Raw genomic sequence first — 26,283 nt, forward strand, 5'->3', positions numbered from 1 at the left:
TTAGAATAACACTCTTTAATGGTATTAGTGCTGTGAGAATGACACCCTTTCCTGGTATTAGTGGTTTTAGAATAACACTCTTTAATGGTATTAGTGGTCTGAGAATGACACCCTTTCCTGGTATTAGTAGTTTTAGAATAACACTAATGGTATTTGTGCTGTGGGAATGACACCCTTTCCTGGTATTAGTGGTTTTAGAATAACACTCTTTAATGGTATTAGTGCTGTGAGAATGACACCCTTTCCTGGTATTAGTGGTTTTAGAATAACACTCTTTAATGGTATTAGTGGTATGAGAATGACACCCTTTCCTGGTATTAGTAGTTTTAGAATAACACTCTTTAATGGTATTAGTGCTGTGGGAATGACACCCTTTCCTGGTATTAGTAGTTTTAGAATAACACTCTTTAATGGCGTTAGTGCTGTGAGAATGACACCCTTTCCTGGTATTAGTGGTTTTAGAATAACACTCTTTAATGGTATTAGTGGTATGAGAATGATGCCCATTCCTGGTATTAGTGGGCTGAGAATAACACTCCACTGGATAATATAATGGAGTGCGGCCCTATTTTTCTGCACCTCTGATGTGTGAGTCAACAGGCAACATGTTCTCTCTCTCTCTCTCTCTCTCTCTCTCTCTCTCTCTCTCTCTCTCGCTCTCTTTTCCATGCTCCCCCTCCATTTCTCTCCATTGCCGTCATTCGATTTGTCTTTTCTCTTTCTTGTTCTCCCTCTCTCTCACTTCACATGCACACTCACACACACGCACACACACACACACACACTCTCCCACTCAATTCCATTAAACAGTATTGGCATATCAATGAAACATATTTGTTGCCAAGGCACATCCATAACTTCAAAAAGCATTGCAGGAACTCATTTAAGAATACAATTCAGCAGTGGACCTATCAGTCAAAAAAGACCTCTCACCAGAAGCTGATGTATTAGCTAGTGAATTCCATATTTGGTGGAAGAACACAATTTTTCTGCATTGTAAATCAAGATCATATTCTTTCTCTCTCCTTCTTTTTCTCTCTCTGTTTCTCCACTCTAACCTATCCCTCCTCTCATAATTTCTCCCTCCTTCCTCTTCTCCTTCCCTCTTTCCCCCTTCTTCTCTACTCACTCTCTTGCGGTCTATCTCTCTTCCGCTATTTTTCCCTTCATCTGTCTTTCAGTTCAGCTCATTTTTTACTCGCTTTTCATTCCCCCTCACTCTGTTTTTTTCTCCTTCTCTTTCTCCCTCTCCCGGTGTCTTTCCCTCTGTCTCTCTTTTTTCCCTCTCCCTCTCCTTAACTCGTTATCCTGCTCTTCTCTTCTCCCTCTTTGTTGTCCCTTTTTCCTCACCTCTACCCTCCCTCTCTCCCTCTGTCATTTTGTTTGAGTTTGACCTCTGTCCTCCCCCTTCTCTCTCCCCTTCTCCCTCCCTCTGTCTTTCCCTCTGCCCCCTCTCTGTCCTTTCTCTCGTTCTCCCCTTCTCTCTCCCCTTTTGCTCCCTCTCACTTTTCCCTTTGCTCTCTAAAGTGTCTCGGCAGTAAATGACTTTTTATCAGTAATTAATCTGCTGCCGGCCAGGCTGTGTTCTTCCTTACGCGCTGGGGGTGGGGGGTGGGGGTGGGGGGGGGGGGGGGGGGGGGGTTGGGGGGGCGGTGGGGTTTGCACTGCCAGTCCTCCTCCCGATTGCTCCTGATTAACACCGCTTTGATGGCCAAGGCTGGGATCCACCCACCATTTCTGTACCATTTACATCACAGAGCGTGGGTCTCAATGCCTGTTTTTACCCTCATCCTTCCCTTTTTCATTAATAAAAAACCAGAATTTTAAAAAGAGCATTTTAAATGTCGAAAATATTGAACCTTTTAAGGAATGCCAGTACATTTGCATGCATCTTCAGAACACGGCCCCTGTGATTGAAAGATGTGTTTTTGCAAAGTTGTTCTGAAAATATTTGTTTACACTATTAAATAAAAAGAAATAACAGCAATGAATGTCATTTTTATGGAGAACTTGAAGTGCTTTGAGGAGATATTAGCGAGGATAGATACTCTTTCTTGGTGCGCAGTAGATGAGAGTTTGCAGTTTCGCGTTTAAAACGGGTTTGGCAGCCATTTTATCGCAGCGGTGGGATGACAGCTCATCTAAATCCATTTGATGTGAGAGCCAAATATTCACAGTAACTGTCATCCTTCTTTAAAGCTCTCTTTCCGCTTTGTCAAATTTTAAAGGTTTTGAGATGTGGCCAATAAATCTGTGGTACAAATCTCAAATTCCCCCCCTTGAGTTAATTTCACTTCTGAGTTGAATAAGCTTTACTGGCTTTAAAGTGCCCGCCCCTCTCCTCTGATATGCCCATCTGCAGAGATAGCAGGACAACTCCATTCTGATCCCTGTTACTGTGCCAGTCAATGCAATACAGACTGTCTGAGCCAATCACTGCGAGGCAGACTGTCTGAGCCAATCACTACGAGGCAGACTGTCTAAGCCAATAATTGCGAGACAGACTGTCTGAGCCACTCCCTGCGAGGCAGACTGTCCGAGCCAATCACTGTCAGGCAGACTGTCTGAGCCAATCACTGCAAGGCAGACTGTCTGAGCCAATCCCTGTGAAGCAGTCTGTCTGAGCCAATCACTGCGAGGCAGACTGTCTGAGCCAATCCCTGCAAAACAGACTGTCTGAGCCAATCCCTGCAAAACAGACTGTCTGAGCCAGTCACTGCAAGGAAGACTGTCTGAGCTGACCACTGCGAGGCAGACTGTCTGAGCCAATCCCTGCAAAACAGACTGTCTGAGCTGACCACTGCGAGGCAGTCTGTCTGAACCAATCACTGCAAGGCAGACTGTTTGAGCCAATCACTGCAAGGCAGACTGTCTGAACCAATCCCTGGAAAACAGACTGTCTGAACCAATCCATGTGAAGCAGACTCTCTGAACCAATCACTGTGAGGAGAGTCACAAGTGAGCACCCGGAGAGAAAGCACACAGCTTTGATCTATGTGGCAAAATGACCTATAAAGCTCATTCAATAATGTATCTGGGAAACTGCAAAGCAGAGCAACTGTTCAGTTGTAACCATTCACTGAGGTGAGAGGAATTATCCTGATGCTGTTCATAATTCACACTGAAAAGAAGGCAATTAAGCCTAATTGTCAGAGGAGCTTTCACTAGTTTTTCAACTTCTACAACAAGGTCACCTAATTTAAATCATGATATAAAACCATTCGACTGCGTCGTCCAGGTTTCCGTCCAGGTTTTAAAGCACAAAAGAGCTTCTAACTCTTTGGTGTGCAGTGTTATAGAACTCCATTACAATACTACTTACAATAACCAGCAGCGACTGTGACATCAGTATTAGAATATTCAGTTAAGAACATTCTTATCACATATTTGTGATCTTATGATAATACTTTACAAAAAGGTCACATGAAATTGCATTAACAAATGTAGTTAATGTAAATTAATGATGCACAAATGCCTTAATTAAGCATGAAATTAACTTTTCATTACTGTTGATACTTAACAAATACTGTACATTAACTAACATATTAGTTACATGATATGTATACATTAGCAAAACAAAGGATGCACTTATACAGTAATTAGAAAATGATTAGCAATTGCATGAACTGTTTTTTTAATTCCAATATGAATTGGCACTAATTATTGTAGGTGTTATCATTAATTAATAAAATACAAATACATTAACAAAGTTGTGCAGACAAACTTTTCAGTAGTTAGCAGTTAAGAATTACATTAGTTAGCGACAATCCATGCGACCTTATTATAAAGTGTTACCGATCTTACACCTTTCAAAGGGTGAAGTCAGCTCTGTGAGCTTCACAGCGATATAGCGCACGGACACACTTACAGCACACAAGCACAGGCACACGTAGGAGACTACACGCATGACAGATGCAGGAGGAGTGACATTGCTGAGAGTCCCCCATGTTACACGTGTGTTCACAGCTGAATGAAAAAAAGCATGTATCATCTGTCACTGTCTCCACCTCTCACTGCTCCCTGTCTCTCTCTGCCCGCTCTATCTCCACTTCTCTCCTCTCTTCTGCTCCTGTTTTCTCTCTTCTTCTCTCCCTGTCTATCTGCCTCTCTTCTTCTCCTTCGTATTCTCTCTGTTCTCCTCTCCCTGTCTGTCTGCCTCTCTATAAAATACTTTGTTATATGAGTTATAACCAAAATGCAGTTCTGTATTTATATGGTGTTGGTGTGGTGTGGGTACTTTTGGGCTGTGGGTGCTTTTGGGCTGTGGGTGCTTTTGGGCTGTGGGTGCTTTTGGGTTGTGGGTACTTTTGGGTTGTGGGTACTTTTGGGTTGTGGGTACTTTTGGGCTGTGGGTACTTTTGGGCTGTGGGTACTTTTGGGCTGTGGGTGCTTTTGGGCTGTGGGTGCTTTTGGGCTGTGGGTGCTTTTGGGCTGTGGGTGCTTTTGGGCTGTGGGTACTTTTGGGCTGTGGGTGCTTTTGGGCTGTGGGTGCTTTTGGGCTATGGGTGCTTTTGGGCTGTGGGTGCTTTTGGGTTGTGGGTGCTTTTGGGCTGTGGGTACTTTTGGGCTGTGGGTGCTTTTGGGCTGTGGGTACTTTTGGGCTGTGGGTGCTTTTTTGTTACTTTTGGCCTCTGCTGTCAGAAGCAGCTGACAGGACACAAAATAAATCTTTTTTTTCTGTCCTTTTTCCTGTTTTGTCGGTCTCTCCCATTCCTGCTCTCCAATTCTCATTCATCACTCTGTTTTCTTTCTGCAGGGCCATCCAGTGCTGGCGTAAGAACATTTTTATCTGATTAATGCTTGTTCTCTCTCTCTCTTTCTCTCTCTCACTCACAATGTCTCTCTCACTCACTCTTTTTATCGCTCTCTCCCCATCCTCCAAACTTTTTTTCTTCATCCTTTTCTTCTCATCTTTCTCTTTCTCTATCACTCTCTCTCTTTAGCAGATTAATCTCTCTCTCTCTTTCACAAAACATATATTCAGGACTAACAGGCTTTCTGCTAAGCTAAACTATACATCGCTCAGTACAGTGAGCTCTGCCATAGTCCCAATCAGCCCAGCAGTCTGCCGCCGTTCATCCTAAATTTACTGCATCACCCCAATTACACCAATTACACCCCCTCAACCGGGAACTCACCGTTGACGCCACAATCTCACGTTCTCTCAAATTGATCTCACCAGATCTCATTCCAGTCTCGTCCTCTTTCACACTAATCTCACGCTTTCGCAGTTTATGCAGGCTAATAATCTCACTTCCCAACGGCCTCCCGAGGAGCTCTGCTCTCGAGAGATCGCAAAACCCAGCCTGACGGTCTGACCCCTGATGTCACTTCCTGCTGAGACTGAGCACTGTGCATGATCCTCATATCTCTCCCACCACCTTGATCAGGGGCACTGGGGAGAAGAGCTCTCAGCTTCCGGTGAAAAATAAAACCCTTCTTTTTCTTCTGACTTTCTTTCATCCTGACTCAGTCTTATGAATCACTCAGAACAGTACTAAAGAAATGCATTCTGGATAGGATGATTCATGAATTTTTTGCAGTAACACGTAACAAGTTAGTCATGTTAGTCTGGGGACAGTCCTGTGTCTGTGGTTCTCAATACATCATACACTGTCTGTGGTGCAGTATACATCATACACTGTCTGTGGTTCGGTATACATCAAACACTGTCTGTGGTTCAGTATACATCCTACATTGTCTGTGGTACAGTATACATCATACACTGTCAGTGGTTCAGTATACAATATACACTGCCTGTGGTATAGTATACATCCTTCACTGTCTGTGCACTATGCATTATACAATATAAATGTTACTGAAAAAAATAAAAACATTTTGACCACTAACACATGCCATTGGTCTCATGTATAGAACATGACTCAAGAAGATGACAGGAACACATACGTAGGCGATAAAATGCATATTCTGTGTTTTTTGCTTAAAATAAACTGAATTGGCAAATTTAAAGTTGTCATGCTCACTGTCAATGGTATGCCAAATACTATACACTCTGGTGCACTTTACACTATATGCTGTCTGTGGTGATTCATTTATACACTATCTGTAGAGTGGTATACATTATACACTATCTGTGGTGCACTATACACTACACACGGTCTGTGGCGCACTAAATTTCATACACTGTGGTGATACATTATACACTCACTGTGATGATTGTAAATCATTGAAGATTATAAACTCTATGGTTCACATTTGTCCTCCAGGTTGTAAAGAGAAGCACACGGCACCCTCTCGGTGATTGACAGGTGTGACTGACCTTCTCCATGAGCAGGCGGAGCTGCTTGCTGCGGGCGTCACGGTTACACATGTTCTGCGCTGGTGCCACCACAGTGCACACGCACTTCCCGTCCACATCCTGGGCAGAGCTATAGATCTGCCAGCCCTCCTCTGAACTGGGATACAGTGCCTGGAGAGAGAAGGAAAGAGAGAGAGAGAGAGAGAGGGGGAGAGAGATAATTGAACATTGAGTGATCTGACCAAACCTTCCTACACAGAATCATATGCAATATGCAAATACATAGTCTCAATAAAGACGCACACATGGACACACTCACACACTCGCACACACACAAGTACAAACACACACACAAACACAGACAAGCACTGACATGGACACATGCTGTATTCATACAAACACACAGTGAGAATTACACACTGAAATACACACACATATGCACACAGGTAAACACTCAAACTAGCACACACACACACACACACAAACACACATGCACAGGCTCCTTCACAATGCCCTATTTTTATTGGTGATGAATCATTGCTTTTCCGGTGTATTCCAGGGTGGATATCGGGCTCTCTCCTTCATGCCCCCACCCCCCGCCAACCCCCACATGCTGTGACTCACTCTTCCGCCAGAAGGAATTATTTTCACCCCCCACCACCCCACCCCCCCCCCCCCACCCCACACTCATTGATTTGCACAAACCACATTTTAACACCACAGATGAGAATCAATGCAGCTTGTGTCACACATAAATGTTTCAAAGACTTGGACTCGATCGTTCATGTGTGTACACGGTTGTGAATATGTGTGTTTGCTTATGTATTCATGTATAAGTGAAGTGTGTCTTTATGCGTCTATGAGTCCATGCAGTGTGTGTGTATGTGCGTGCACGCGTGTGTGCGTGCGTGTTTACAGTAGAAATCCATCAAATCCATACTCTTCAAGATTCTGAATTGGATTTAGAATCCTGCATAATTCACACACAGACATCAAAACCAAAACAAGGTCAGCCCCAAGGGCAGAGTGAGTAGTGATCTCAGCAGGGCAAACAGGGACAGTCATGTGTCTGAAGGCCTAAGGAACAGGGAGGCAGTGCACTATGGTGTTTAAGGAACCCGGGCTTGTAACCCGTTGCCGCTGTACCCTTCACCTGAATACCTACTTCACCTGAATGCCTTCAGTAATTATCCAGCTGTTTAAATGAACGCTATGCCATGTAAAAACATTCTGCTGATTGCCTGTAATGCAATATAACGTAACTCAAGTGCTGCAGGTTCAAAATCTCTGCGTGGAACTTATAATTATCAAAACAGCTTCAGTTAAACATCCTGCTCTGCTGCATTCACATGTAAAATAAAGAGGAAATAAAATTTAAATGTGTACGTGTGTGTGTATGTGTATGTGTAAGTATGTGTGTGTGCGTGTGTGTCTCGCTCTGTGTATGCATCTGTGTGTGTGTGTGAGTATATGTGTGTGTCCGTGAGTGTGAGTGTTTGTGTGTGTGAGTGCGTGAGTGTGTGTGTGTGTTCTCCCTTCCTAAGTGTAGAGCAGAAGCCTTGCAGCGCTGTACCTATAATTAGTTACTGCCAGCACATCACCCAATTAGTGCTATTCTCTCTGTCCCTGTGTGTGTGTGTGTGTGTGTGTGTGTTTGCATGTGTGTTTGCGTGTGTGCATGTGTTCTTCTGTGCGTATGTGTGTGTGCCTGTCTGTATTCTTCTGTGTGTGTGCATGTGTGTGTTTGCCTGTTCATCCATATGCCAGCTGCAGTTATCTGCACATGTAGGTGTGAGGAATGTGGGTATGTATTCAGATTCATGTGTATGTGTGTAATAATGTGTGCACTGCATGTGTGTGTGGTGCACAACAATGAAGAAAATAAAATAGATGAGAGACAGAGGGAGAGAGAAAGATAAAGGGAGGGAAAGAGAAAGAGTATAAGTGAGATTATGAGTGTGAGAAAGAAAGAGATCAAAATCAGATCAATTTTATTCGTGTAGTGCTTTTTTACAATAAACTGTCACAAAGATGCAGGACAGAGTAGCAGAAAAAAGGCAAGAAACAGAGCAAAAAGAGCAAAAATCAGAACCCACAAATAGCACGTGAGGTAAAAAGAAATTCTGATGGAATTATGATGGAAAGAAATCTCTGGAGGAACTCAGCTATAGAGGGGGAGCCCATCCTCCGCTGGCCAGCCCAGCCACGTTGGACTGCAAGCTTTTGTACAAGGCTTCGAGTTTCATATGGAAAGCTCGGTTCTAGCTCAACCCTGCTAAAACCAAAGGTAGAAAGACTTGGTACAGCTTATCCAGTTAGACCAGCCAACCTGGACTGTAGCAGAGAGTGACCAATAAGAGTAGCCAATTCGAGCAGACCTCGAACAGCTTGTCAAATGAGAGCCACTGGCACAAGTAGATCTGCTACAGACTAGCCAATGGAAGGGCTCGACACAGACAGTAAAGTCAGTGGCACCAGACTGGTCCGAGATCAGTGATTGCTATATCAACCGTGTGACGCTGATGTTATTCCTCCCAATTTTTTTTTTTTTTTTGCTCACCTTTTCAGTGTGTCTGAGCAGAGCAGGTTTGTGACCTTTATGAAACGACCTGGCAGATAAATCTGGTTTAACCGCGCTGTGGGGAGCATGCCGATGATGCCCAACGGGTCCGTGTCGCGCCGCTGCCTCAATTACCTGCGGCTCGTTCAGCTCCACCGGCGTGGCGCTCACACATTAGCATTCAACAGAAGAATCTACCTAACGCTGAATAATTAATATAATGGCAAATGGCAGTGGCAAAGATGTTACACCACCTCCTAACATATCCCTGTACTGTGAGTACTGCATAGGACACAGGGCATTGGACACAGGGCATAGGGAACACGGTAGTGGAATAGTGCATAGGACATAGGGCACGGGAATAGTGCATAGGACATAGGGACAGACATATCTGTGTACAGGACAGACAGACAGACAGGAAGGCAGGCAGGCAGGCAGGCAGACAGACAGACAGACGTAGAGGTGGCAGTTTTCGGGGCATACAGAGCTCATTTGAGATGGACAGAAAAAGGGGTGGAGCGATATCTCGTCCGCTATGTTAATTGTAACATAAGCTTGCCGTTCGGGACAGACCGGCATTGTGTCAGTTAGAGATGAGCAAGGCATCCGTCAGCAGGACAACAGGAAGCTGTAATAGGGAAGTTTATGGTAGCAAGCCGGAACGCATTGACCCTTTCTGCCATAACAGTGAGAACAGCAGCCATAAAACATCAGTGATTTCAGCCTAATTCCCCTCAGCCACTAAACACAAGGGTCTTATCAGCCTTGCAGTACAACAGGCCTGCTCCCATTCCTGAAGGAGCCCTTAACTCCGACTCCCAATTATAAATGAAAGCATTATTGCATTTCACAACTCCCAGCTTGGTGAAACCATTGAGGAAAAATGTGTAAATATAATATCATTTCTTCCCTCAAGAGGGGAATTGTAGTATATATTTTTCCAAAAAGTTTTTGAAAATTTTTAATTGATCAAAATTTGGGTAAGAAAAATGAGACTTGTATTGCTCATATGTATGCCTTAATAAAGAGAATCAGTGATCTAATTTCTTCCAAACTCTCAACCTCCAATACTGGAAAAATTCAGTTCCACACTGCTGTTTGACCCTTGATCTTTTAATTCTCCACTCCATCCAAGCACCCTTCTTCTCCTCTCATCTCTAAAACTCTAAATTCCTCTTAGCATTAAGTAGTCAAGGAGACGGTTTTATAGAGTGAGTCGTAATAGTATCTGAAGCCTCTGTTTGGGAAAAGAAGCTTTGTAATGCTAAAATACAGTCTGACAGCTTGGATAGTGGTATAAATATCCTTAAGACACTTACACTTCTAAAGTGGTTATAAACATACCTCCCTAAAAGTCACAATGCAATAATACTGTAAGCACACACAACAGTACTGACAGCATTCACTGAAACAGCATGCACTACCATGGCACTGACACTATAGTCTGATACACACTGATAGGGTACTGATGGCATGGATACAACACTGACACAGCATCTTATAGTACTGACAAAGCACACACTGACACAGCACACACTGACATGGCACTGACACAGAGCACACAAACACAGCACTTATACAGTGCACACTGACAAAGCACTCACTGACACAAACTCTTACAGCACTGACAATGCACATACTGACACAACCTCTTACAGTACTGACAAACCACACATGTGACACAACCTCTAACAGCACTGACAAAGCACACACTGACACAACCTCTTACAGTACTGACAAAGCACATACTGACACAACCTCTTACAGCACTGACAAAGCACACACTGACACAACCTCTTACAGCAATGACAAAGCACACACTGACACAACCTCTTACAGCACTGACAAAGCACACACTAACAAAACACAACCTCTTACAGCACTGACAATGCACACACTGACACAGTGTCTTACAGTACTGACAAAGCACACACTGACACGGCACTGACACAGAGCACACAGACACAGCACTGACACAGTGCACACTGACAAAGCACTGACACAGCACGCACTGACCCAACCTCATACAGCACTGACACAGAACACACAGACACAGCACTGACACAGTGCACACTGACAAAGCACTGACACAGTGCACACTGACCCAACCTCTTACAGCACTGTCAAAGCACACACTGACACAGAACTGACACAGCACACACTGACATGGCACTGACACAGCACACACTGACACAGCACTTACGCCGTTCACACTGACAAAGCACTGACACAGTGCACACTGATGCAGCACTGACATAGCGCACACTGACACAGCACTAGCTGCACACAGCACACACTGACACAACTCTGTCGCTGCAGTGTCCCTGCGATCAGATCCAGCTGCACTGAGCGGTGTGGAGGCCGACCGCGTCCCACCTCCTGTTCCACACCGTCACCCTCATGTCCAATACGTTCCCTGCTCCATTAGCTTCCAATAGACACTCAGCCAATCACCCGCCCTCCAGACCCACCCTGTCACTCAACTGCCAATAAGGCCATTAGGGTGGGGTTAACTATGACTGTCTGCTTTCTCATATTTATGTGCTTTACGGGGACCTGATTTACTAAGAGCTTTTAGAACAAGCAGAACCTTTTAGCATACGCTAACAAAACTAATAAAACAGCCAATGATCGGTGCAAGACAAATACCATGACCAATCATTGGCTCTGTTATTGGTTTCCCTTGTGCTAAAAGTCTTTGTAAATCAGGCCCGTAGTGTGTAAAACAAGCAACAAGGCACCCTTAGGGATTTTGGCTCAACAGACATTCTCTTGAACCCTTGAGCTCGCTGAAATGACAGCAGCCTCTGAATGCCATGTCGTGAGTCGCAGTTTCCTCAAATTTCTTGTCACTCACGAGGCACCACCGTAAGAAATGTTAGGGGAACGTCGCTGATCATATCAATATGAACTAGCCTGGCATGGAGCAGGCAAAAGTTACATTAGCCTTCTGGTCAAAATGCACTCCTTATTTCGGCATACGGGCTTAATATGAGCACAAAACAAAACTTATTTTTGGCTGCATACTGCCTGGTCTTCTATTTAATGCCAGTCCACACTAGTTTTTTTTCTGTGGTACAGTATCACTTGCATGCTATTAAATCTAAAAAAGGTCTCTCTGTTGTTCAGCTCTGTTACATTTGTTCTCAACAGAATTCACTTCATTGGCCAGGGTTCCACACCTTAAGCATTTAAGACCATAATGACTTCCCCTCTTCAGTCTGTAACAGAAGGTTTTATTTTTTTCTCTCCATGTAGAACATTATAGGAAATTACAGAATTAGCAGCCTGAGAACTAATTAACAGTCCTGGGATCTGAATGTGGGGCATCTATTCTTCACGGTATGCTCAGCTATTTCCGACAGAACAGGGCCTCGAGAGGATAAATCATCTCCCAGAAGAGGGTTGAACGAGTCTATTTAATAACAATTAACAGCTCCTTGCAAATCTGGAGATTCAGTTAGTGTTGCAAGGAAAACCGGCATTCACAAGTGCACAAGTGCGCCATGGACATCACTGGACTCCACAGAGAACTGTGGCGAAACAATATGATGCTTTCAATGCTCAATGATTATACACATGGCGATTAACACAGGCATCTGTGGTTCCCTCACTGGTTAATAATTAGACAGAAATCTTTAGTGTGTGTTTAATGTCTGTTCCTTATTTTTTTCAGTATCTTCAAGCTTCATTTCAGTTATTCTACTGTAACAATATAGGATAAAGTTTTATGTACAGTACAGGTCACAGTTGCAGTATCTCTAACTGCATGTACAGGTCACAGTCACACTAACTCTAACTGCATTTTCAGGTCACAGTCACACTAACTCTAACTGCATGTTCAGGTCACAGTCACAGTAACTATAACTGCATGTTCAGGTCACAGTCACAGTAACTATAACTGCATGTTCAGGTCACAGTCACAGTCATTATAACAGAATGTACAGGGCTGTCAGTATAACAGAATGTACAGGTCACAGTCACTATAACAGAATGTACAGGTCACAGTCACAGTAACTCTAACTGCATGTCCAGGTCACAGTCACAGTAACTATAACTGCATGTCCAGGTCACAGTCACAGTAACTCTAACTGCATGTCCAGGTCACAGTAACTCTAACTGCATTTTCAGGTCACAGTCACACTAACTCTAACTGCATGTTCAGGTCACAGTCACACTAACTCTAACTGCATGTTCAGGTCACAGTCACAGTAACTCTAACTGCATGTTCAGGTCACAGTAACTCTAACTGCATTTTCAGGTCACAGTAACAGTAACTCTAACGGCATATACAGGTCACAGTAACAGTAACTATAACTGCATGTACAGGTCACAGTCACAGTAACTATAACTGCATGTTCAGGTCACAGTAACTCTAACTGCATGTTCAGGTCACAGTCACAGTAACTCTAACTGCATGTACAGGTCACAGTCACAGTAACTCTAACTGCATTTTCAGGTCACAGTCACACTAACTCTAACTGCATGTACAGGTCACAGTCACAGTAACTATAACTGCATGTACAGGTCACAGTCACAGTAACTATAACTGCATGTTCAGGTCACAGTAACTCTAACTGCATGTTCAGGTCACAGTAACTCTAACTGCATGTTCAGGTCACAGTCACAGTAACTCTAACGGAATGTACAGGTCACAGTGGCAGTAAATTTAACTGCATGTACAGGTCACAGTCACAGTAACTCTAACTGCATGTTCAGGTCACAGTCACAGTAACTCTAACGGCATGTACAGGTCACAGTGGCAGTAAATGTAACTGCATGTACAGGTCACAGTCACAGTAACTCTAACGGCATGTACAGGTCACAGTCACAGTAACTCTAACGGCATATACAGGTCACAGTAACAGTAACTCTAACGGCATATACAGGTCACAGTAACAGTAACTCTAACTGCATGTTCAGGTCACAGTCACAGTAACTCTAACTGCATGTTCAGGTCACAGTAACTCTAACTGCATTTTCAGGTCACAGTAACAGTAACTCTAACGGCATATACAGGTCACAGTAACAGTAACTATAACTGCATGTACAGGTCACAGTCACAGTAACTATAACTGCATGTTCAGGTCACAGTAACTCTAACTGCATGTTCAGGTCACAGTCACAGTAACTCTAACTGCATGTACAGGTCACAGTCACAGTAACTCTAACTGCATTTTCAGGTCACAGTCACACTAACTCTAACTGCATGTACAGGTCACAGTCACAGTAACTATAACTGCAAGTACAGGTCACAGTCACAGTAACTATAACTGCATGTTCAGGTCACAGTAACTCTAACTGCATGTTCAGGTCACAGTCACAGTAACTCTAACGGAATGTACAGGTCACAGTGGCAGTAAATTTAACTGCATGTACAGGTCACAGTCACAGTAACTCTAACTGCATGTTCAGGTCACAGTCACAGTAACTCTAACGGCATGTACAGGTCACAGTGGCAGTAAATGTAACTGCATGTACAGGTCACAGTCACAGTAACTCTAACGGCATGTACAGGTCACAGTCACAGTAACTCTAACGGCATATACAGGTCACAGTAACAGTAACTCTAACTGCATGTACAGGTCACAGTAACAGTAACTCTAACTGCATGTACAGGTCACAGTCACAGTAACTCTAACGGCATGTACAGGTCACAGTCACAGTAACTCTAACGGCATATACAGGTCACAGTAACAGTAACTCTAACGGCATATACAGGTCACAGTAACAGTAACTCTAACTGCATGTACAGGTCACAGTCACAGTAACTATAACTGCATGTTCAGGTCACAGTAACTCTAACTGCATGTTCAGGTCACAGTAACTCTAACTGCATGTTCAGGTCACAGTCACAGTAACTCTAACTGCATGTACAGGTCACAGTCACAGTAACTCTAACGGCATATACAGGTCACAGTAACAGTAACTCTAACGGCATGTACAGGTCACAGTCACAGTAACTCTAACGGCATATACAGGTCACAGTAACAGTAACTCTAACTGCATGTACAGGTCACAGTAACAGTAACTCTAACTGCATGTACAGGTCACAATAACTCTAACTGTATTTTCAGGTCTGAGATTTATGCTCCCATTTGTATGAGAAAGCATGGTCTTAGTGCACTGGGGCCTCACAAAAGCCTCTTTACTCAAGACCTTGTTTGGCTCAGTCAGCAGGGACATTTCCATTATTCCTTTCTAACTCACTTCAGGCTCTCTCCCTCCCGTTTTCTATCTCTGTTCTTTTTCTCTCTCCTCCCTACCCCCTCCTTCCCTCATTTATTCTCTCTCTCTCATTCTGAAGCTTTGGTGGAAAAGCACAGTATCAATGTTGACAAACACAACAATGTTACAATGATATAAAATGAATATATGTATCTTGGTAACATGTAGGCATGCATATATCCATACACAAGTAATCTCTCCCCCAGAGCTTGCCACCTCTCTTTCTCCCTCTCTCTCTCCCTCCCTCCTTCCCTCCCTCTCCCCCTCTCCCTCCCTCCCTTTCTCCCCCTGCCTCTCTCTCCCTCCCTCTCTCTCTCTCTCTCTCTCTCTCTCCCTCCCTTTCTCCCCCTGCCTCTCTCTCTCTCTCTCTCTCTCTCTCTCTCTCTCTCTCTCTCTGTCTCTCTCTCTCTCTCTCTCTCTCTCTCTCTCTCTCTCTCTCTCTGTGCTTAGTCACGTCGTTTCTCTCCGGCTCTGTGCTCCGCGGGACAGGACATTAGCGCGTTGTGGGCGGGCTCTCCCCTCCAGAGCGGTGTTTTCCCGCTCGCCTCCCTCGCCAGCTGATCTGCACTGACAGCGCGACTCGAATGCGCCATGGCCGCAGGAAGTGCCCCCCCCCCCCCCATGATCCCCTCGTTTTTGCTCGATTCTCTCTCGCTCTCTCTCTCCCTACATCCTGACTTCATAATCCTTCTCCATCTCCCGCTGAGCACGACTTTTTACCATTTTAATACCTCATTTGCATATTTTACTTAACATACTGACAAAAATGTCATTTATATTTCCCATAATTGTATTGTAATGACAATTAAAAGAACAGTAATAGCAAATAGTGAAGCTCAGGAACAACAGCATAAAAATAACAATATGAATTACATATAAACAATAATAACAAAGCTAAGACAAAAACAATAATAGTAACAATACAATACCAATAAAAAAACAATAAAATCTATGATAATTTATAGGGCTGTCTCTCTCCAGCTCTCCCCTTTTCCCTCCCTCTTCCTCCCTCTCCCACGATTGATGTAAATATTTTAGGAGACACATGGTGTCTCCTGAGGCCTTGTGAATAATGAACGTGTTTTATAATCCTGTCTGAGGTCGCTGCCTCCTGCTTTCTCTCTCTCAGACTCCAAAACTGACAGTGGCAACAGAACACAACACTCTCCTATGCTCCAAAATATTACATCACTATCTGTAATATGGTGTGTTACTGTTTTAGGCTAACATGCCCCCAATAGTCCCACACACTAAATATTTCTCACATTGTACTCAAATATTCACAGTTCCCACACACTCCCAATTATTCCTACATACTCCAAAATATTCCCACAGCTTCACCAAATATTCCCCATGTCCCGCAAATATTTCCACATCTCCCCAAATATTTGCACATGCCCAAATAGCCCCACCCACTCACAAACATTCCCACATTTCCCAAAAATATATTCCCCCATGTCCACAAAGTATTCCCACATTTCCTCCAAATATTCCCATAATTCACCCAAATATTTCCACATTTTACCCAAATATTTCCAAATTTCAGCCAATATTCTCAGTTCCCATACAATCCCAATTATTTCCACATACTCCAAAATATTCCCACATTTTCACCAAATATTCCCCATGTTCCCCAAATATTCCCTCTTCCAACACAATCCAAAATACTCCCTCAAACTCCCAAATATCCCACACACTCACAAATGTTCCCACTTCCTCCCAAAGATTCCCATACACTCCCAAATACGCCAGCACATTCCCAAATATTCCCACACACACCCAATAGTCCTGCACATTCACAAATATTCCCACATTTATTTCACTGAAATATTCCCACACACTCCCAAATATTCTCTAACAATTCACCATGTACCCACACTCCTTAATATTTACAGAACATTTCTAAATGTGCTCCCTCACGTTCTGCCTTTCCGTGGAAACACGGGTCGTTCACTAGTTGATGTTTTCTTTCTTTAGACATGGCAGAAGAACAGCAGTCTAGCTGCTGACTCCATGAACAATACTGATACTGTGCAGCAGCATATAGGAGAATGTTCCACACATTTAGTAAAGCAAAAAATGAACTGTAGGGTATGACTGGGGTCCATTTGTATTCTTCCTCTCCAGTGCTGATCAGACGTATGGATTCTCCCGCCATGCTCCCGAAACTCACAGATAGCGGCCGCAAACACAAAATCCATACGCAAGCGGCAAACCAGCCGCCCACAGACCGTGGAGTGCACACCTCCGCACCTGCCTTTATTAAATCATCGATTCCCTCAGCATGCCCTCCCTACTGCCCCCCACCCCCCCCACCCCGCGTCTCTTTCCGGAAGGCTCTATAACCTATGGGGGGGGGGGGGGGGGGGAGGGGGGGGAGAGGAGGAGGAACGGGTCTCATTTTCTGGGAGAACTGAGCTTTGGTGTTCAACACTTCAAACACCGGCAACCAGTAGCATAATCACGCTGGATTAGACCCTCCCCCCCCCCATTCTCTCTCTACTCCCTCCCTCCCTGCCCTCTCCTTCTCTCTCTCTCTTTCTCTCTCTTCCCATCTTCCTATCTGTCTCTCACATCTCCCCTCTCTCTCCCTCTGTCCCATCTGTCACCTGCTCCCCTCTCTCTCTGTCTCTGCCCTGCTCTCCTTCTCTCTCTCGCTCTCCCTCTCTCTCCGTCTCTCACCCCTGTCTCTAGCTCCCCCTCTCTCTCTGCCGCTTTCCTTCTCTCTCTCTCTCTCTCACTCCCCCTCTGTCTCCCTCTCCCCCCTCTCTCTCTCTTTCTCTCCCTAAGCCTTAATACCCCCCACCCCCCATACCCCCACCTCTCAGATCAATGAGAAGATGAGAGGGGATTGTGGGGTGGACGATATCTGACCATTGTTCTAATGCCTGATCAGAGGGGTGAGAGGAGCTTAATTCATTCTTCACAGGTCAGGCCTGCTTTAGAGGTATCTGGCAGCTCGAGCAAACAGGTGTGACACCCTCCGTCCTTTTATCGCTCCGTCCGTCAAAACCCGCCATCCCGCTATCCAATCCACAGTAGGCCTGTGATCCTGCAAGCTAAGACTTAGCGCAGCACCTGTGTGCGGGGAACTAGCCCCAGGATGTATTTCGGCTAGCTAATGCCTTTCAACTGCTCAGTCGCCCCTCAACAAAATCAGTTTTTTGTTTTTTTATAAGAAAACCCTAAATGGTTCTGAAAGAAAGGATTTACTTGATCGACCCGCAAAGAATTGATCATTTGGTAGAGAGAAACAGATGTACCTTAATATCAATATGTTTTTGCAGTAGATTTGAACAAACCTTTCTCCATTAAACCAAGAAAGACCCACACACACGCTACACACACAAAAACACACACACACACACATAGAGAGAGAAAGAGTGAGAGAGAGACACACGCACACAAAGAGAGCAGGAGTAAAAGAGAGGGAGTGTAAGAGAGGGAAACAGAGGAAGAGAGCAAGAAAGAGAGAGGATGCACATGCATGCTGAGGGGCAGTGGCCGTTACCATGGAAATGAAATGAGTTCTGAGCGGTTAACACAATCTGCTTGTCACACTACCTCAGGGTCAGAGACAAAATGTCACAGGCAATAGGTTTTATGGAAATGAATATTGTTATAAGTGCTTTAGTAGATATGTGAAATGTGAGAGCACTCATTGCAAACAAGTCTCCAAGGAGAGGTGGAGACCTCAGTGAGAGGGCTGCAATCTCTGCAGTCATCTCTAAAACTTAATATCTCCTCTCTGTGACACAGTGTTGAAAAGCTAAAAACATTGTTCACGTGAGACAGCAACCAAAACCCAACACCCTCTCCATATCACAGCATATAAAACTCAACACCCTCTCCATATCACAACATCTAAAACCCAACACCTTCTCCATATCACAACATCTAAAACCCAACACCTTCTCCATATCACAGCATCTAAAACCCAACACCCTCTCCATATCACAACATCTAAAACCCAACACCTTCTCCATATCACAACATCTAAAACCCAACACCCTCTCCATATCACAGCATCTGAAACCCAGCACCCCCTCCATATCACAGCATCTACAACCCAACACCTTCTCCATATCACAGCGTCTAAAAGCTAAAACATTATCCACATGAGACCTAACACCCTTCCCATATGGCATTCTCTCCAATGTGGAAAACCCAGTTCTTTGTAATATCATTCAAGGTGGTGATAATATCATCTCCATACAAGGCAGTGTCGAACTCCTGATGCCTTCTTCTTCATGCAAAACCATGTTAAAACATGACAGTGTCCTAAACCCTCCTAAACAATAGGAAGTGCTGTTTTAAACCTACAACCAGCTTGCATTTTTATTTATTTATTTCTTTGCTAAATCCTGCTGTGTTGTACGAGATATCAAGGCGAGTTTTGGTCCTTGGGGAATCCGGCCGCCAAGCAGCTGTTATTGTGCGGGGCTTTAAGAATCCGCCATCCATGAGAGTAATCCCCTGGTCTCACTGCAGATGGTGGGCACAGTGCCAGCACGGAGGGAAGGAAAGGTGTTTCCGCGTCTTATTCAAAGGTCCACAGTGTGTGTGTGTATTCAAAAGTTCCCAGTGTGTGTGTGTGCGTGTGTGTGTGTGTGTGATCCCCAGTGTGTGTGTGTGTGCAAAGATCCCCTGTGTGTGTATGTGTGTGTGTGTGTGTGTGTTCAAAGATCCCCTGTGTGTGTATGTGTGTGTGTGTGTGTGTGTGTTCAAAGATCCCCAGTGTGTGCAAACGACAGGCCGACCAACCAGGGATATTCTGGGCCACGGATACTCAAATCTGGACCGGAAATCCAAATCTGGCGCTGGTTTTTTCCCCCACTCAGGTAATTAACTGAACAATTAGTGCTGCTGATTGGCCAGACAGTCTTCACACCAGACTCCCAGGTAAAGGCCGGGTGGAAAACCAGCAGTTCTCAGACCTCGGGGGCTGCGGTTTGAGTACAGGGGTGTGAAAGTAACCGAGTAACAGTAAAATGCGGCTACTGCGATGGACATGGTGTATACCTGCCTCTCGCCCAATGCATGCAGGGTTAAGACTTAACACCACTGCTGTGATATTCAAGATACATCCAGAAACAAAGATGTATACTTGTGGGGACGTTTAGCTCTTAATCGTTGGGAACGTTCTGGAAACCAAAGATCGTTAGCCGACTTGAAAGCTGATCTTTAATAATCTGACACTGGAACAATGGCCACCTGCTAATGTGGGAACAGTCCAGCACGGAAAGACTAGGAGGTTAATTGTGCTAAAGCTGCACAGCACTGGCCATGGACACATAGTTTATTTTAAACCCCTTTTCACTTAGCATCCATTTAAAAAAACCATGATCTTTGGAGCTAACACTGCATGGCACACGAGTCACACTAATTTGCTCCATTGTTCTCTGCAAGTGTTACTCTTAAGCCTGTTTGGCAAGTTTGGCATGATAATTTTTGTGACTGCTGAACTCACCAAACTGTTTTTGAAGGAAAAAGTTAGTTCTTTAAACATTAGTTGAATTTCACCGGTCGTCCACCTATGGCATGAAAAACATGTCCACGTGTTCTATGTGAGAGAGAGAGAGAGAGAGATAGAGAGTCTCTGATGTGTCACACAGAATCACTGACATGCAGAGCAGATATAGAGAGTTTGTGTGGCAGCTTTCAAGGGCTTAACGGGATATCGACCGGGAAAGCCCTCAATGATTTTAAACAGTAGTGCACACATTTTCATGAGGTTAATGTGTGTGTGTGTGTGTGTGTGTGTGTGCGTTTGAGTGTTGTAATTTGTAAGTTGTGAACTTGTAATACTATCTTTGTGGGAACCAAATGTCCTCACAAGGATAGCAAGATGAGGAATATTTATCTTTTTGGGGACCTTTTGAATGCAGCTCTGACTGCCCCACAGACTGCCCTGCTGACTGCAGCTCTGACTGCCCCACAGACTGCCCTGCTGACTGCAGCTCTGACTGCCCCACAGACTGCCCCGCTGGCTGCAGCTCTGACTGCCCCGCTGACTGCAGCTCTGACACACGGCATGCCGAGCAGTTACACACAGTACTTAGCTCCTTTATGACAGCTTTAATCCCCTTAATCTCTTTTTATGAGCTGCGCTCGACATGTGTTTACACTTCCCTTTAGGGCCTTTTCACTATGCTTTAGTTAAAAAATGAAGCGCATATATTAACATATTAACATTCTTCTTCTTCCTGAAGAAGTAGAATGAGAACAGGTATTATCCACGCAAGCTCAGAATTTGACCTTCTCTCTAGAATATTCTGTACTGCATCCAGCCTGATCTGGAACACCCACAAATACCCCGTCCTCTTCAACAAGTACACCCACAAAGGCCCCACCCTCTTAAATATGCACACCTACAAAACCCCACCCTCTTCAACAAGTACACCCACAAAGGCCCCACCCTCTTCAACAAGTACACCCATAAAGGCGCTGCCCTTTTCCACAAATACACCCACAAAGGCCCCGCCCTCTTCAACAAGTACACCCACAAAGGCCCCACCCTGTTAAATGTGCACACCTACAAAACCCCACCCTCTTCAACAAGTACACCCATAAAGGCGCTGCCCTTTTCCACAAATACACCCACAAAGACCCCGTCCTCTTCAACAAGTACACCCACAAAGGCCCCGCCCTCTTCAACAAGTACACCCACAAAGGCCCCACCCTCTTAAATGTGCACACCTACAAAACCCCACCCTCTTCAACAAGTACACCCACAAAGGCCCCACCCTCTTCAACATGAACACCCACAAAGGCCCCACCCTCTTCAACAAGTACACCCATAAAGGCGCTGCCCTTTTCCACAAATACACCCACAAAGGCCCCGCCTTCTTCAACAAGTACACCCACAAAGGCCCCGCCCTCTTCAACAAGTACACCCACAAAGGCCCCGCCCTCTTCAACAAGTACACCCATAAAGGCGCTGCCCTTTTCCACAAATACACCCACAAAGACCCCGTCCTCTTCAACAAGTACACCCACAAAGGCCCCGCCCTCTTCAACAGGAACACTCACAACTCTGCTTCTCTCAGTGACCATACTTCACAGTAACACTTTCTATGAATGGATCTTCACAATGCTAATCCAGCCACTTCGTAAGCACTACTAAGCGCTGTCATAAGGACTACATTGAACTACATAACCGCTAACGCCTATGGGATGTGGCACTAAATGCCGCACAGCATCACGACGGAGGCAGCGAACGGCGTTACCGGGGCGACACGCACAGCGCGCCTCTTCGCGGTTTCTGACATTTACCAGCGCTACAAGGGAGCGGAGGAATTCTCAATGAACACCCAGCACATGTTCAGCATGGCTCCGTACACGCACACGATTTTAATCTGTGACATTTCGGTGATGCAATCTCACGGGAGCTCGGGCTGGTGGAGTCCTCCATGTTATAGCTTTGAGATATGAAGTCCCATATCGGCATAGAACACTGTGTACAGCACCACTGCTTATGAATGTTTTAAAAAAGATATTATAAAAGTGCATTCCCATGCGTATTGTCAATAAATAAATAAAATTGCATGCATAGTAAAATGTTTAGTTTTAATGGAACTCTGGTAGGGTACACGTGAGCCCAATTAGAATCACACATACTCTGTCATGGTGAAATATTCTCTGGCAGAGTTTATTGAACATTTAACATTTTACTGTGCAGAACCCTATAATTCTTGGCTCTTTATTGCTCGACTTCCCAGCAGCACATTAAAGGGAAATGATTATTTTCACTGTGCTGTATTTCCTGTTGCCTTAGAGGCGCTCAAGCAGTGAAAATTCGGAATAAAGAGAAGTAAAGAAAGGAACTGGTCATAGCTGTCAGGTCTAAAAGGAAAAGTTTGAACTGCTCTGATAAGCACTCTAAATTAACTATAGCAAGCTGGAACACCCCCCCCCCCCTTGCCCCCAACCACAAAAACAAAAAATAAATAAATTAATACATTTATTATTATTAAGACATGCAAATAAAATAAACCTCTTGATTCAATATGCTAACCATGAGACCCTTGGAAGATATTTTACCATTTAAATTCTGCCCTCTTGTGTTTCTGGATGATTATCTAACAAATCTGTATTTTAATGAGCCTGGGTCGATATTTTTCAAGAGAACAACTATAAAGCTGTTTTTTCAGCCCATGTGTAAGATGGTTTTTAAGCTCTGATTCATTGAGCTAATTATATATTCATCTTACAGGATATGCTCTTTATTTGTATTTACCAGCAGAGATGTTAAACTTTAGCTGGCGCCCATATTATTTTGTATTGTGCGTGAACATTAACTAGCTGTTTTACATTCTCTTTATATTGAGTCTGCTGCCTGATGACATAGTGAATTTCCCCACTGGTGATCAAAAAAGCACATTCAATTCAATTCAATTCAATTCTATTCTATTATATTCTATTCTATTCTATTCTATTCTATTCTATTCTATTCCATTCCATTCCATTATATTCTATTCTATTCTATTCTATATGGATGTCGCCTCACCACCTTCCCCTCAGAATTTCACAAGATGCAATTCAGTTTGAAAAAGCACGCTGCAATGTAATTCGCAAGCCAATACAACAGCAAATTTTCTCAGTTCTTCATCTGGAACTGAAGAGCTAACGCGAGCGCACTGTGGCGGCTGAGAGTATAGCGCAGCGGGCTTGCGTGGTCTCGTTGTGCCAGTGAATCCACGCGTACGCTCAATAGGAAATCAATAGGCCTTTTCCCTAAGTGCCACATCATTCCGATGGGCTCTCAGTGGAACGCTTTAGCTCAAAGCTGCACGATGAATTTTGGGCGTACTGGTCTCAGAATCATAAATCAGGGTCCCTTTTTCATTTGATAGCGCATCCACAGTCTGCGCCTGCCATAACAGTACTTACAGAAATGTGCCTCGGAGACAAATTCACAAGTCAAGAGTGACCTTTTTGTCCACACACCGAAAAGAGAAGCATCATTTTTGAGCCATCAGAGATGCTTAAGGTTCTATCTCTGTCATTTTTGTACATGTGCCAAGAATCTATATTTAAACTGTTGTTTTTTTTCAAACATTGCCATTGCCAAGAAAGAACAATTGATAACTACCATTATGTTTGCTCAGCTCACTGGCCACATTGCACTTCATAGCTATTGAACATGTCAGGCTCCGCCCCCTGGGGGGGGGGGGGGGGGGGGGGGGGGGGGGGGGGGGGGTGATGTCATAGGAGAGAAGCCTATTGGCTGAACACTAATGAGCCAACAGGCTTTAACAATGTTTTGTCTTTGGTATCATAAACAACCTTTCTGTTATTCATTAGATATAAAAAATAGTGATGGGAGAATATATATGAACTTGTGAATATTCTAAAGAGGAGTTAAAAAAATATAATTGTGTCTAATTGACTGATTTATTAATGGCTGACATTGGCTGCATGATTGGAACCAGCCTTATTTAAGCAGAAGGAAATCTGGAGCACAGAGGCAGGCATAATCCACACAGAGACATCAGCAAACCTCAGAACTAAAGGCTACATGAAAGAAACAATGCTCTGTCTTTATTTTCCACTGGATATTAATTAAAGGCTTCCGTTGGTACATTTTTGGTGGTTTATGGAGTCCGTAGTTGTTGAGCACTCCTCAGTGATCGAGTTTTTAATAACTTTAGTTCGTGTTACGGTTATGGCCAACTGTGGCCGACTCTGGCCAAAATGAGATTTTCAGTAAAATCAATGTTGCACCCAAATGTCAGCACTATAGTCCATAATTAAATAAAATACATTTTAATTTATTCTTTATTTCTACAGGCTGCCTGATTGTCTTTATCAAGAGAAACCTGTCCATTGTTCTGTATGTCAGCAGTAACTGCACCATAGGTATCGCCATTGCAATGTGGATTAACACAACACAAGATATGTGCTTGTTTTTGGCTAAGCCAAAATGACTAATTTTTTTGGCTAATGTCCCACTGTCATGGCCTAAGGGGCTTAACTAAATTTCATTATTTCATTTCCAGATAACAGGAACGGTGTGATTATATCCCCTTGTGCAGTGGCACCTAGCTAATCAAATAAAGAATTAGCATTAGTCTTTAGAGTAAAAAGAAAACCATTAAGACACAATGCAATTTCAGGTTAACTATGCAAATGAGGTACGCCCAATTTGTTTTATTTCAACCTGAGTCTGTGGTCATATTATGATTGGATGCCACTACATGACACTGTTTTAATATCAACACGCAAATAACAGAATGTGTGTTTTTACAACACTTATTTTCAACACTCTAGTGTTAAGCACTTATCATTCTGAAAACACAAGCCAAGCTGTATTAAGTTGGCATTAAAGAAATTCTACCAAAGGTTCTGAATGTGTTTGCTATACTGGACAAATATAGAGGAAATGCCTGAATCAACACTGTGGAGTTGAAATGAATCAAATACTGGGCTGTGCCCTAATCAGCCTCCTAACGACTGCATCCTCAAAGTAAATGCACAAGTATACTGTGTACTGTTCAGTGCATATTTTTAGCACACGATGGGCAGTATGCGCTTCATTTTTAAAGTGATTTTAGGTACACTACATCTAGAAAAAAGTCCTACTTAACAACCTTCTCATCCACTGTACTCAACAAGCCTACTCAATAGTAGGCAAGTGCACTGATTCGGACATGGGCCTGAAGTAAATTGATTTAAAGGATTTTGAAAAGAATCAGAAAGTGTAATGAATCAGATCAGTCATTTTCAAATAAATGAAATGCTGGATTGAACCGATTCTCTGAAGCTCAGATGAAACAGATGCTGGAGAAAAACGATTCAGTGACAGTGAAATGAATCAGAACTGTGCCTAAATGAATCCGTATCTGGAGCGAATGGGCTGTGAAAAGTTGGCATTGTATGGGAATGAATCAGAGAGGATGGGAGTCAGTCAAGATTTGAAAATGACTGTTCATATAATGCATAACAGGGATGCCCAATCCTATCCAAAAAGGGGCAGTGTGAGTGCAGGTTTTTGTTGCAGCTCAGCACTATTACACTGAATTCCAACATTTAACTAACGATGGTCTTCAATCAAGAGCATGGTAAGTAGAATCAGATGTCTTAGAGCTGGGCGAAAACAAAAACCTGCACCCATTTCGGATAAGACAGGCTGGACACTCCAGCTTTATGACTATATGACTGTGTAAATGGGCGGAGTTACACCAGGGTCTGGGTAAATGATGGACATGTCAGGGAAAGGGATAAAGAGGACTCA

The 26,283-nt window shown here is 43.9% G+C and overlaps 1 protein-coding gene across 2 annotated transcripts in view; it reads right to left on the reverse strand.

Annotated features, from left to right (window-relative positions):
- The window catches only part of LOC118221706 (noelin-2-like), a 95,230-nt gene that overhangs the window by 34,857 nt on the left and 34,090 nt on the right, over positions 1-26,283 (reverse strand). For both annotated transcript variants that reach the window (XM_035407007.1, XM_035407008.1), the window contains exon 2: positions 6,281-6,430. In XM_035407007.1, the coding sequence (XP_035262898.1) occupies positions 6,281-6,430 (150 nt within the window). The remainder of the gene's footprint in view (positions 1-6,280; positions 6,431-26,283) is intronic.

This window comes from Anguilla anguilla, chromosome 2 (assembly GCF_013347855.1).
Source record: "Anguilla anguilla isolate fAngAng1 chromosome 2, fAngAng1.pri, whole genome shotgun sequence".
Taxonomy (NCBI): Eukaryota; Metazoa; Chordata; class Actinopteri; order Anguilliformes; family Anguillidae; genus Anguilla; species Anguilla anguilla.